The sequence below is a fragment of the Mesoplodon bidens genome, assembly GCF_964165515.1.
Source record: "Mesoplodon bidens genome assembly, chromosome: 4".
Lineage (NCBI taxonomy): Eukaryota > Metazoa > Chordata > Mammalia > Artiodactyla > Ziphiidae > Mesoplodon > Mesoplodon bidens.
Window position 1 is genome coordinate 126441789 of NC_138160.1, and position 14468 is coordinate 126456256.

Consider the following 14468-nt stretch of genomic DNA (forward strand, 5'->3'; position numbering starts at 1 on the left):
TAAAAATAATCATAATTTCATTTAATAGTCACATGTCTGTGGTAAACTCAACTGTTGGTAGAAGTTTACTTATCACCTCTATTTGTATCAAATCACATAACACGTTATTTGCAGGCAATTTTAAGCAGCCATTTGAAGACCAGTATTTTGGAAATGGAAATATTCAGAGGTGCCTCTGGCCCTATAGTTGTTGACACTCTAAACAGAACTAAGCCGGGGAGCTTGTGATTTAGAGCATCATCTTCTTAATTTTCAATATGAATGAGATCAGTTTGTTGTTCGTGGAGGGCCACAGATGTGACAGAAGGCCAAGGAAGCATCAACATCTGCTGTTATTTCTTTCGCTGCATTCGCCTGGGTCTTTCACTTTGGTTGCCAGTTTAGTCGAGGTCACTGTGATCCACTTCTCATCTGTCATGTGTGGAATGCATTCCACAAGCTCCATCGTTTGCAGAAAAACAAACCAGACACTGCTTTTCTTCTCACTCAAATTGCAGATGTCTCAGTTCCTGAGTTTTAAACAATAATAAAGACAGAAAAGCAAATCCCTGTAGTAAGAAACCAGACTTTTCAAATGAAATATTTTATTGTAAATAGCTCCTCATAGGTATTCCTCGTGCTTCAATCCCCACCCACCCTTATTTTTTTGTTTGATTTTTTTAAAATGATGTTTATTTCAGGACTAGCGATTCCATGGGGTGTAGTGTTACATTAAAATGACATCCCCTGCACAGCAGGGGTAGAATGTTTCTTTGTAACTTTGGTTCCATGCCCAAGACACATCTTTGCTTGATCTGCTGAAACTGTTTCCATTGCTGAATTGTTTTCTTCACGCAATCTATGTTTATAGTTCTTTCCTTCTGGTTTGACCTATACATGTTTCATTAAATGCAGCATATATTGTAGATTTTCAACAGGGTCATGTAGGAACTGTCAAGTAAGAAACCTTGAATAATGGCTTTAAAATACACAGTTGTAGTCCTGGCTACATTATAGTTCTAAGCTTTTGATCTCCCTTTCACTGCTGTAAACATTTCTGCCATCTTTGAAGGTTTAGAAGTATCTGCTTTTCTGCGGTCTTATCCATGTTTTCGGTTACTCTGTAAAAGAGGGAGAAATTCTTTAATCATCATTTCTGTCAATAGCTGAAACAGAATAAAAGCACAAACTCTTTTTTTTAAAGAAAAAACCATCTTTTATTTTTTACCACCTCTTGGAACTGCATGATCTTGTGCATGTTATATAAAGAAAATCTCTAAGCTTAATTTCTTTAATTTAAAATGAGAGAACAGAAGTATCTATTTCAAGGGTTACTGCAATGTAAGGCATGTAAAGCAATTAACAGTTCTTGTCTCATATAAGTGGCCTGAAATATGAGCTATTATCATTATTGCCTTCTTCTCTGGGATCTTCTAAGCCAATGCCTTGAGAAGCTCAATTAAAATATTTTCATTTTATTGTATTTTAAAAAATTTTATTGCAGTATAGTTGATTTACAATGTTGTGCTAATTTCTTCTGTACAGCAAAGTGACTCAGTTATATATATATATTTATATATATATATACATATATTTATATATATATATATATATATGGATATATATTATATATATATTCTTTTTCATATTCTTTTCCATTATGGTTTGTCACAGATATTAAATACTGTTCACTGTGCTATACAGTAGGACCTTGTTGTTTATCCATCCTGTATATAATAGTTTGCCTCTGATAATCCCAAACTCCCATTCATTTCCTCCCCTAAACCCCTCCCCCTTGGCAACCACAAGTCTGTTCTCTATATCTATGAGTCTGTTTTTGTTTCATAGATATGTTTAGATTCCAAATATAAGTGATACCATATGGTATTTGTCTTTCTCTTTCTGACTTACTTTGCTTAGTATGATAATCTCTAGGTCCATCCATGTTGCTGCAAATGGCATTATCTCATTCTTTTTTGATGGCTGAGTAATATTCCGTTATATATATATATATATACCACATCTTCTTTATCCATTCATTTGACAATGGACATTTAGGTTGCTTCCATGTCTTGGCTACTGTAAATAGTGCTGCTATGAACATAGGGATGCATTTATATTTTTGAATTTGCTGGATCATACAGCAACTCTATTTTTATTTTTTTGAGGAACTTTCATACTGTTTTCCCTAGTGGTTGTACCAATTTAAATTCCCACTAATAGTGTAAGAGGGGTCCCTTTTCTCCACACCTTTTTCAGCATTTGTTATTTGTAGACTTTTTAATGATGGCCATTCTTACTGGTGTGAGGTGACACCTCATTGTAGTTTTGATTTTCATTTCTCTTATAATGAGCGATGATGAGCATCTTTTCATGTGCCTATTGGCCATCTGTATGTCTTCTTTGGAGAAATGTCTATTTAGGTCTTCTGCCCATTTTTTTGATTGGGTCGCTTTGTTTTTTTGTTGTTGAGTTGTATGAGCTGTATGTATATTCTGGAAATTAAGCCCTTGTCAGTAGCATAAGATATTATTTTAAAAGCCGGTCTATCTATGTTTTTCAGTGACTTACTTTTATGTCACATTTCCTCCCCAACAATTGTATTTAATGGCAGATGGTCTCTACCCCAAGGTCCTGACCTGAGGATTCCCTGGGAATTTTGCCACACAGATTTCCTGTTTGGTCCCAGAGTATCTCTGAAAAGGTATTTCCCTGGGCTATGCCAGTCAAGTCTCCTAGCCCTGTTCCTCTTTAAGTCCATGTGTCTGGGTTTTCGCTTGGGTAGAAGCTTAGGACATAATATGCTATACCAATAAAAGCCAGAAAATGGCACAGAGGACATGTTACTGTGTGCTGCCTAAGGACATGGCCTTTAGAATGTGAATGGCATGGATGGAGAAAATGGGATTTCCAAGGAAAAGTCATTTAAATTCTCCAAGGCTTAATTTCCCCGTCTATAAGGTAAAGATACTAATTCTGTAGCAGGATTTTACTGGAACTCCAGAAATAGTGACCAAGATCCAAAGTGGTGGAAAAGGAGGCATGTAGTACCTTACGGATGCTTCCAGTCCACCATACAGAGGCAAATTAGAGATTTGCCAAAGAAATTTCTTGCCAAAGAAATTCCTGCCATAGGTGCCATAGGTGCAAGTTCGAAATATTTCGAACTTGTATTTGCAGAGCCACTTTGTCTACTTCCAAAGACCAGATTAGACTGAGATGAAAGAGTGACTAAGTCACAGAAGAGAACCAGTGGGAAGGAACTGCAGTGGTTGGGATGAAAGTACACTGTGGGAGGGAGGGGAGGGTGCTAAAAGGCATAGAGGTTGGTGGTGCTGGCACAAAGGAGACTTGCATTCTATTGCTCAAACACAGAGCAATGCTCATCTATTTCTCATCCTCCTTTGTCTATCTAGGCAGAGAACTGGAGAGGAATGGCAAGGTGAGACAGGGGCAGTAACTTCCTTCCCAACAAGAAGCTGAGGCCAGTATCACCAATGATGAGATCCAGAGTCTTAGTGGAAGGGCTTGGGCCCCAGCCAGGCAGGGGATAGTGCACTGGGCTTCTAAAGAAATCACACATATGACCCTCCAAATGGCCCCATCACCTCTCATAGAAAATACAACCGAACTGGTCAGTAATAGCCAGAAAAACAGCTTCAACCACCAGGGAGGGGGCCATAACCACTGCCCATGGGGTTGAGAGGCATGCATCATTTTCCCTCTTCCTCTTCCCTGCCCTCCAGAAGAGCGGAACCTTGGAGAGGGCAGAGGAAGAGACCTCTTAAAGCCAGCTCGTGCACCTCCTTCACCATGGGGATAAGGGAAGAAATGAGATGAAGCAGAGACTGAAGCTGAATTTTTAAATTAGGCTAGACTTTCAAGAACTGGAAATGACTAAACAAAGTGGAGAACCAACCTAAGATTTAATTAAAGGATGAGAGAGGGAAATAAGTGAAAGCCTTGTTTTGATAAAAATAGATTGCAGGGCTTCCCTGGTGGCGCAGTGGTTAAGAATCCGCCTGCCAATGCAGGGGACACGGGTTTGAGTCCTGGTCCGGGAAGATCCCACATGCCGCGGAGCAACTAAGCCCGTGCGCCACAACTACTGAGCCTGCGCTCTAGAGGCCACGAGCCACAACAACTGAGCCCGTGTGCTGCAACTACTGAAGCCCACGAGCCTAGGGCCCGTGCTTCGCAACAAAGAGAAGCCACCATAGTGAGAAGCCTGTGCACCGCAACGAAGAGTAGCCCCCGCTCGCCGCAACTAGAGAAAGCCCACACGCAGCAACAAAGACCCAATGCAGCCATAAATAAATAAATAAATAAACAACTAAATAAATAAATTAATTAATTTAAAAAAATAGATTGCATTCAGACTTACATCCCACTGAGATGAGAGCCCCAAACAACTCGTTACAGCTATAATATTCCCATAATCCCTGGTAAAGAAGAGAACTAATTTGAATGTGTATAAAAGATGCTTTAAGGTGTGTGTGTGTCTGTGCACGCGTGCACGCTCTCTCTATAAATATATATGTATATACATACATACACACACACCCAGTGTGTTTTTATATATAAAATAAATATGTAACATAAAAGTCTTTTACTTGCAAATTTTCAATTTATATAACCTCAGAGATAAATCCTAAATTCTGTTTCAAAGCACATATGCACCATTTCTCCCCATCACAACTGAAGTAAAGCCCATCATTTGAGTAAAACCATGTTGGTTTTAAAAAACAAATGGATTTATAGGCAGTCTCCCAGAATGTTAAATTTCTGCAAATTGAGTATCTGTAAAAGGAACGATGATTTCTACAGCAAAGCCAGGTTTATTCAAACAGGCATTATGAATAACTGAAGTAGTATCCAATGGGTCACCACAGATGACCCATTTTCAATGACCTAAAGGTCAGTATGCTATAACTAAAACTGTATAAAATACAAATTCATCTTTGATTCAGAAGTCCCTTCTGGATATTACAAAACCTCAGGGATTCTTTTGAATGTATTGCTCTACAGAGCTGAGCTTTAGTTTCCTCCTCTGTAAAACAGTGACTGCAGTCATCCCTTCTGAGAGTTTATGACACACCACCAGACTCTTAAGTTGATGAATACAGTGATGTCATTTCTGACTTCTGACTCTAGTATCCAAGTACCTGCCGCATTGTCCGGTTCACAGAAGAAACCTAGCAAATATGTGCTGAGATCAATTAATAGGCTACTTATGTTCACTGTTCTTTAGAGTTTTCTAACTGTTAGAAGTTGGTTCAGATCCTTTATGGACCACGTACTTAGAGGCACATTGATTAACAAACTGTAGCTAACTCCTGTTCTCTGGTTATGACAAATAGCCAAAAATCATGAACAGCAATCACGCCCGATTCCTGATTTCCATATATGCTTTTCATGGTAAAGGGTACCACCATATAACCAGTTACACTGTACCATCCGGGACCCTAAGGGCCATTCCCAATACTTTTCTATCTATCTACCCTTATATACAACTTATCGTACAGTATTCAATAAATGGTAGCTGTTATTATTATTATTATTATTATTATTTTTTGGTGGTGGTATGCGGGCCTCTCACTGTTGTGGCCTCTCCCGTTGCGGAGCACAGGCTCCGGACGCGCAGGCTCAGCGGCCATGGCTCACGGGCCCAGCTGCTCTGCAGCATGTGGGATCTTCCCGGATCGGGGCACGAACCTATGTCCCCTGCATCGGCAGGCGGACTCTCAACCACTGCGCCACCAGGGAAGCCTGTAGCTGTTATTCTTACTTCCATTTTATAGATGAGGAAACTGATATGGAGGATTGTTAGATAACTGGTCCATGAGAATCCTAGTAAAGAAGATAAATAATATTGAATGAAACTTAACTGAAGCTAGAGGATCAAGGAAGGCTTTCCTGAGTCCGTAATTTTACCCTGAGATGGGAAGGACAAATGGACATTAACTAGTTGATGGTGCTGTTGGAACTGTGGTCCAGGTAGAGGGAAGCACGTCTCAGAATGCATGATCTAAAACAGAACGCTTGGTGTGTCCTAGGAACTTGGCTTTGAATGATCCTTTCTATGGGCTAGGTACTAAATTGGTTACTTTACTTATATAATATTACTTAATCCTCAGAAAAATAGTAGATGCTATTACTTGCTAATTTGTAATTAGGAAATTAATGTTTAGAGGGGTATAATAGTACCTATTTTCCAGAACTGTTGTAAGTATTATTAAAATAATGGACATGAAATGTATTTTTTCAACTGCAAAACAGGATGTCCTCTTCCTTGTTATAGTATCATTACTATCATTAAAAATGCATTTATTGATTGTCAACTATGTGCTAGACACTGTCTAGGTATCTGAGATACAAGAGAAAAGAAAACATCTATGGTCTTTGCCCTCATGAACTTTATATGCAAGGAAGGCGAGAGGCAGTAATTAACACAAAACAAAACCAAAAACTCCAAATGCATATAACATTTGACTGGGAGTGAAATCTAGGAAGACTTCCCTGAGGGAATCACAGGTGAGCTGAGATCTGAAGGATGAGTGAGAAGGTGTTCACTAGATAAAGCAGCACAGAAAGTGTAGTTGTTCCTCTGTGTCCGTGAGGGATTGGTTCCAGGACCTCCCACCAAAATCCAAGGATGCTCAAGCCCCTTATAAAGTGGTTTGGTATTTGCATATAACCTATGCACATTCTCCCACATACTTTAAATCACCTCGAGATTACTTACAATACCTAATACAATGGAAATGCTATGTAAATAGTTGCCTGCATGCAGCAAACTCAAGTTTTACTTTTTGGAACTTTCTGGAATTTTTTTTCCGAATATTTTCCATCCACAGTTGGTTGAATCCAAGGATGTGGAACCTGTGGATATAGAGAACCGACTCTACTCTGCACACAAGGGCTGAAGGGGCAGACCTCTGTGGTAGGCGGAAGGGAGTATAGCTCATCAAGGGAAATCCTGGAACAACACGAGGCCTCAGTTAGTCTGTAGTTAGATCAGACAGGGCTTTTTTGGCCACATTAAGGAACCGTGATTTGACCCTAATGGTGATGCTTCCCCAGGAAGGGGGCATGATTAGATTGGTGTTTCCTAAAACTCATTCGGGCTGCTGTATGAAGAGTGAGTTATGAGAGTGTCTGAGGAGAAGCACTGACTCCAATAAGTAAGATATCCCCCCTGTGGAGTTGGGGGAGAATATATTTATGTATTCTTTCCTCTATTCACTCATTCTTTAAGTTATTCTCCAAACGACATATAAAGAACAAACTGGATAGTTATCTTGGTGTTACACTACTATGCTATCCAGGGCCCTGATCTAACAGGTCACAAATCTGCTTTCACCTTCATTTACCCAGCTAGTTATTCATTCGTACATCGGCCCTTCAGTCCATCTGTCAATTTAAAATTTATTCAGCACCTAAGTATATATAAGGCACTGTTGTAGACACTGAAGATACAAAGATGAATACAGCATATGCCCTACCCTATGCTTTACTAACAGTCTAATGTGTGAGACGGATACGGAAACAATTTTAATACGACTAGATAAAGGCTAATGGATATGTTTACATAAAGGAAGGGCTGATTAGCTAGCATATAATGCTGCATCAAATGGACTTCTTTTACCAATATAAAAGAACAAGGAGCAAAATTCTATCTTAAACGACGTATATTGTAGATATTGGTCAATTGCCATTTGTTTTCCACATGTCGCCTATAGGCATTAGTGGGAAGAGGGATTGAAAAAAATGTAAATGTAATAAGAAATAAACATTCGTATATTTTATTTTTATTTTTTTATTTTTATTTATTTATTTATTTATTTATTTTTTCCTTTTGCGGTATGTGGGCCTCTCACTGCTGTGGCCTCTCCCATTGCGGAGCACAGGCTCCGGACGCGCAGGCCCAGCGGCCACGGCTCACGGGCCCAGCCACTCCGCGGCATATGGGATCCTCCCAGACCGGGGCACGAACCCGTATCCCCTGCATCGGCAGGCGGACTCCCAACCACTGCGCCACCAGGGAGGCCCAACATTCGTATATTTTAATGGAGAATTTGTAACTAATCAGCTGTGGCTGTTTTTATAATACAGGATTTATTGTTAAGTTTTTGGGGGATCAGAACAACAATGCAATATTATGTGCCTTTTAACATGGTTTATGTTACTAGACAGGAAGCGAAAATATTGAGCTATCAAGTTCAAAAATTCATGGTTGACACCAGAGAAGTATCATTAAAAATGAACTAGAAAATGTGGATGAAGAATCACGATCACCTGTTCTCTGTCTGGTCTTCCCAACTTCAAAATAAACAAAGCTGGTTCTGTTTTGTTCTTCACTAATCCATCCCTCCTCAGAAGAGGAGGATTTTCCATGGTCATTGTAACCTGGATGTAACAACTAACCTGGTGATGGCTATTTTTGCACTCCTCTCATTTTCTTCTTTCCTTTGTCTTCCTGTGTAAGTGTCTAACATGGAAGAATTAGTGGTACACTATTTATTAGAATAAAAATACAGAATACTTGGAGGAAAGAAATACATGAAGGAGATTAAGAGGTACAAACTTCCAGTTGCAATATAAATGAGTCCTGGGTATGAAATATACAGTGTGGGGAATATAGTCAATAAGTTGTAGTATCTTTGTATGGCAGCTTGTAACTAGACTTATTGTGGTGCTCATTTTGAAATGTACAGAAATATCGAATCACTATGTTGTGTAACAGGAACTAACATAATGTTATAGGTCAATTATACTTCAAAAACAAGCAAACAAACAAAGAAACTCATAGAAAAAGGGATCAGATTTGTGATTACCAGGGGCAAGGGGTAGGGGGAAGAGGTACTGGATGAACAATCAAAAGGTACAAACTTCCAGTTATAAGATAAATAAGTTCTAGGAATATTATGTACAACATGATAAATATAATTAATGTGATTGTATATTATGTAAAAGTTGTTGAGAGTAAATCCTAAGAGCTCTCATCACAAGAAAAAAAATTTTTTCTATTTCTTTAATTCTGCAGATGCTCACTAAATGTACTGTGATAATTATTTCACGATGTATGTAAGTCAAATCATTATGCTGTATACCTTAAACGTATACAGTGTTGTATGTCAATAATATCACAATAAAACTGGAAGGAAAAAATGAATGTGTGAGCAGATGGTATCTCCTGAAACTACGTGGGGTTCCCCTACTTAAGGTAAAAGTCCCATGATAACGCATGGACTGAGTTATTTAGCCAGCAACCACTGAAAGCAGTAAGGAGTTAGGAGCCTTCAGCAGCTTCTAGATCATCACTGACAAAAATGACTTAGGTAACTGCTAAAAGGAAAGAAGCATAAGTCATTTCATTTTAAGGAGGCTATCTTTATATACAATTTAAGTTAGTCTTAGGTTTAGAGCAGAATATAAATCTTTAATTTAATAGGAAGAATATTTTTGTGGTTATTTGCAGCATGCTCTTCCTACCCGCCAATAAGAAAGCACTTTTCTGCCTTACCTCCTCCTACCTCTCTCTTGCCTGCTTTGGACATATAAGTAGCATTAATCACTTTCCAGTAATGTCTTATTCCCTTGTATTATTGAAATCCAGATTATTCTCGGAAAAGAAGAGATGAAAAGGTAACTACTCCTTTTGGTTTAGGTGGTAAACTACTCGGCAGTACTTAGAGGTTTTATTTTCAAACTTGTATATTTGCAAACTCAGTAAATGTGATAGCCAACTTTTTTTTCTTTTTTATAATAGCTAAGAGTTGCTGATTACTGAACCATGTGCCAGTCAATGTGGCAAATCCTTTATATGTATAATCTTATTTAATTCTTTCAACATAATGCCATGCTGGAGTTAATATAATTATAACCATTTTATGGAATAGGAAACCTAATCTTGGTCTAAACCTACCATGACATAGCTAGTATATGGCAGGATTCAAACTTAACAGTAGAGTTAACTTCAAAGCTGTACTCTACTCAGCCTTTTTCCTCTACATATTTTTACTACCCAGATTCACTGCCACATTAATTTGCTATATTATTATTATTAATTATAATTGCATTTTTTCATTTGACCATTCCTAAGTGTCAATCACGCGCGCCTCTGGAGGAAAAGCAAATCAAATTTTGTATATCCCTCGAGGAGTTACAAAAAACTGGAAAAGGGGGCTTCCCCGGTGGCGCAGTGGTTGAGAGTACGCCTGCCAATGCAGGGGACACGGGTTCGTGCCCCGGTCCGGGAAGATCCCACATGCCGTGGAGCGGCTGGGCCCGTGAGCCGTGGCCGCTGGGCCTGCGCGTCTGGAGTCTGTGCTCTGCAACAGGAGAGGCCATGGCAGTGAGAGGCCCACGTACCGCAAAAAAAAAAAAAAAAAAAAAAAAACTGGAAAAGGTATGGAGATGAGCACGTTGCAATTTCAAAACCCAAGAGCTATGTAGTAGTACACAGATTGTAGATAGGACCCCTCTGATTGCTGATATATATGAACATAAATAATGCTCAAAATGTGAGAGAAAGGCCCTCTTTCATTTGTGAGGCAGAATGGGGTTAAAAGTGGACTCTGGCGTGAGCCTGTCTGGGTACAAATCCTAGTCCTGCCCACTGTAGCTATATGGTCTTGGGAAAATCACATGCTGTAGTTTCTCCAACTTTAAAAAAAAGAAATAAAAGCAACACCTACTTTCTAGGGGGTTTTGTGAGGATTAATGTATCTATTGCTTAGAACAGCACCTAGCATGTAATTTTTAGTCATTATCGATATTAATATTCAAGGCTACTCGTTTTCTAGCTAGTTTTTATGTATTTATGAAGTTCGATTTTTCTTCCCTACACCACCATGTAGTACTTGTGTCTCAATGAACTTTATTTGCCTCATTGATTGATTGATTGACTGTTAGTTGGGGGATGGGAGGGAGGGCTGTTTGTTTTCTCATGCTCTGGCCATTTTGATCCTTTCCTAGAGAATCTCGCTCATTTCTCTTTAGATATTCTCATTCAGTTTAAGAAACTAAGTCCTCTTCTTTATGTGCTGCAAGGTTACCACCCTTCTTGTCAGTCAGAGGATAATTTTCAGTCTGAAAAGAAAATCTTTTGGAGGAAGGAATAAAGCCAGGGAGTTGGGTATATGAGGATACAACTTTCTGGGGATATCTGCTTCACTCCTTCCTTGTATCAGGTCATGCTAAAGTACTTTTGCTTTTCTGTTTCACATCCAGGTAACAGAGTTGATACCCACAGAGAGAGAAAGTGTCTCTCTTCCATTTTTCAACTTGTTATAGAAAATGTTAAGTAACGTGAGGTCCAGGAAAGATCCCTGCATAATATAACTTAATAGGATAACCAAAGTGGACACACACCATGGTAAACAGATTTAGAATAGCAGCTAGCCCTTGTTTATTTTTAAATAATGGTGTTAAGGTTTGCGGTTTCTGTACCTGGGTAGACATCAGAATCACCTGGTATGCTTGTTAAAAATATAGATCAATCTTTACTCTCCACCTCTCTCACCCTCTGTCTCATCCCCATGTCCAGTAATCTGCTTCATTAAATCGGAGGTAAGGCTTTGGAATCTGTATTTTTAATAGCATTGGGAATCACTGTCTAAGATGATTTATACTTGTATTCATAAGAAATTGACTTGATAATATAATAATAGTGAGTCTTCATTTTTTTCTAAACTGACATTGAAAACTATCTTAATTTAAAACAAGATCCAATTTCCCTAAACAGTCTTTTTTCCTGAGTCCTGATGAAGAGGGACTGGGAGAAAGGGTTAAGAAAATCAGTCATTTTTAACTTGTTAGATTTACAGAAGCAGAATTTTCAACCTGGAAGAGACACTAAAAACATACTCAGGGCTTCCCTGGTGGCGCAGTGGTTGAGAGTCCGCCTGCCGATGCAGGGGACACGGGTTCGTGCCCCTATTCCGGAAGATCCCACATGCCGCGGAGCGGCTGGGCCCGCGAGCCATGGCCGCGGAGCCTGTGTGTCCGGAGCCTGTGCTCCGCAACGGGAGAGGCCACAGCAGTGAGAGGCCCGCGTACAGAAAAAAAAAAAAAAAAAAAAAAAAAAAAAAAACATACTCATATTTTTTTACTTTGTAGATACAGAAACGACTCTTTCAGTGTAATGAGGGGCTACAATGAGAATTCATAGATTCACAGACATCATGACTTCCCAAAGCAAGACAGTTAGCTAGAAAAAAATTCTTGATTTCCATCATGCTTCATGGTTGCTTCATTTCTTTAATAGTCACCCAAATGGATTGGATCTATTTCTCATTTTATGGCATTTAAGATTGGCATTTAAATACCCAGTGTATTTGTTTTTTAAAAACACAGGCATAGTAACTATATGCAGCATCCTTCTTATCAAATACCTCTTAGAAGCACATTTTGAGAATTAAATGGAATCTTACCTGTAAGAGGCACCTTGACATCAAGGCCATAGAATAAAGGCAAGAGAGAAGAACAAGAATAGAAACAGAAACTGCAGAAGAAAAAGAAGAAGATTATGTAAATCTGAATTTCTGTACTGCCATTCAGGTCGTACAAAACCGCAGCTTTTCCACTTTGCTCAAATCTGACCATTTCTCATATATACACCAAACACCTTTTATTTCAAAAAACCGTACCTTTTATTTATCCACGGGTAAAGCAATGCAATGAATAACTGGTGTTCAACTAACATCGACTGATACATTTTAGAACTCTGAGAGGGTCTTAACAGGTAATCGGTCTAAGCTCCTAATTTAAGTAAGAAAAATAAGCACAGAGCAGTTAATCAGTAGTCTAATTGCATTAATCTGACGGTATAGTGAAGCCTAGAGGTTAGACCTTCCAAGTCTTACTCTATTATATGTTATTGTCTCTATTTTTAATGTGTGAGAGGGTAATTTAAAAAATTAAAAATGATCAAAGTGTACACAATCACTCAATGCGATCATTATTTGGTTAATGTGTTAGGTTTTAGGACTAAGGCAGAGCAGGAAGAATATTAGTCTGTAGGGTAAACATATGATCACTTATCCACAGTGGGGCACTCCTCAGAGGGAAATGGAATTGTATTAGTAATTACATCAGGGCAACAGGTATAACCTGGGTCTGTCCTGGTTGAGTGAGGATATGTGGTCCTCCTACTGGTACGAACTATGCTTATTCATCAGAGGTAACTTCACATAGTGAATGGATGCTGCAGCTCCAGGCTGTCATGCTTCTGAGATAGATTTCTCCTTATTTGACTCATAGAAGTTAAATGGAGTCCGATATTTCTCTCTTCACCAAGAACCTTCACCAGAGATGCAGATACTTGGATGGAAAACATGCTTGTGTAGCACTGGTAGAAAACCAACTGTATGCTAATTATAAAATGTCATAGGTCAGATCAGTTTTTTCAAATACTGATTTCCTCGGTGATTTACAGAGTCATGAAGTCTTTTGCCTTGTTATCACACTTCAGGAGCCTTCTGTTGGTCATGACATTTTTGAATAGGGTCCTGTATGGCAGTCTCATATTGGGCATGTTATTTGCATATTTCCTTTAATGCCATACTTATAAGGCTCTTGCTTCACTGTGGCAAAATTGCATGAAAAAGTTATAAATATGGTGTGAAGAGCCATGTATTAGTGACTGGTCTAGTACTATGAAAAGCAGAAACTCTGTCCTTTGTTTTTTTTTTTTTCCATTCCTTGAAGATGGATAGTAATAGGATGGCACATGGAGCAGGAGTGGATGGAGGAGAGGAATGGAAGGCTTCCACTATTCCCATGAGGAGTTCAGGTGTCAGAGCTACCTCTCTGGGCATGAGGGGATGCCCATCACTTGATTTACAATGACAGTCTAAATTCCATGCTATGTGGTAGGCAGGCTGTGGCACTTAGGGTCAGATACCTGACCTCTGGTCTTGATTTGCCATAGACTGGTTATATGATTTGGGGAAAGTTGTTTAATGTCTCTGAGCCTTTGTTTTATTATCTGTATAAAAGGGGAACATAATATCTGTGGTATTTTCTCAGGATAATTAATTATAATAATTATTATTTATTATAATAATTAGTAATTATAATTAATGATGATAATTCATCAAATGAGATGATGAACGTGGAAGTGCCTTGGATGGTGGAGAGCGGCACATGGGAAGCAATTTTGCTATGTTTGTTTTAATCACCTGATTTATACTCACTGTGTGCATGGGAATTAGGAACAAAGCGGGAATACTGTATGTACCCTGAGAAGGTGTTCAAGTACTCCAGGGGAAAGAATGAAAACTATCCCTGACATAAGTGATCTTTAGCCTTTTTACTATGCTTGTGGATGAGCAGAATTGAGGTCAAGTGAATAGAAGGTACTTTATAAACCTCATCTGTCATTCGAACCTCTAATCAGAAACCAACTGGATTGTTCTTGAAGTGGCTTAGTTTAGTACTACATATGGAATATGCTGCTTTGATAGCTAAATAATTGTCATTTT

General features: G+C 38.8%; 1 protein-coding gene across 2 annotated transcripts in view; it reads right to left on the reverse strand.

Annotated features, from left to right (window-relative positions):
- Positions 1–602: 602 nt before the first annotated feature.
- Positions 603–14468, reverse strand: part of JAKMIP2 (janus kinase and microtubule interacting protein 2) — a 170084-nt gene continuing 156218 nt past the window's right edge. For both annotated transcript variants that reach the window (XM_081232488.1, XM_081232487.1), the window contains one exon: positions 603–1100. In XM_081232488.1, the coding sequence (XP_081088614.1) occupies positions 1080–1100 (21 nt within the window). In that variant the 3' untranslated portion in view covers positions 603–1079. The remainder of the gene's footprint in view (positions 1101–14468) is intronic.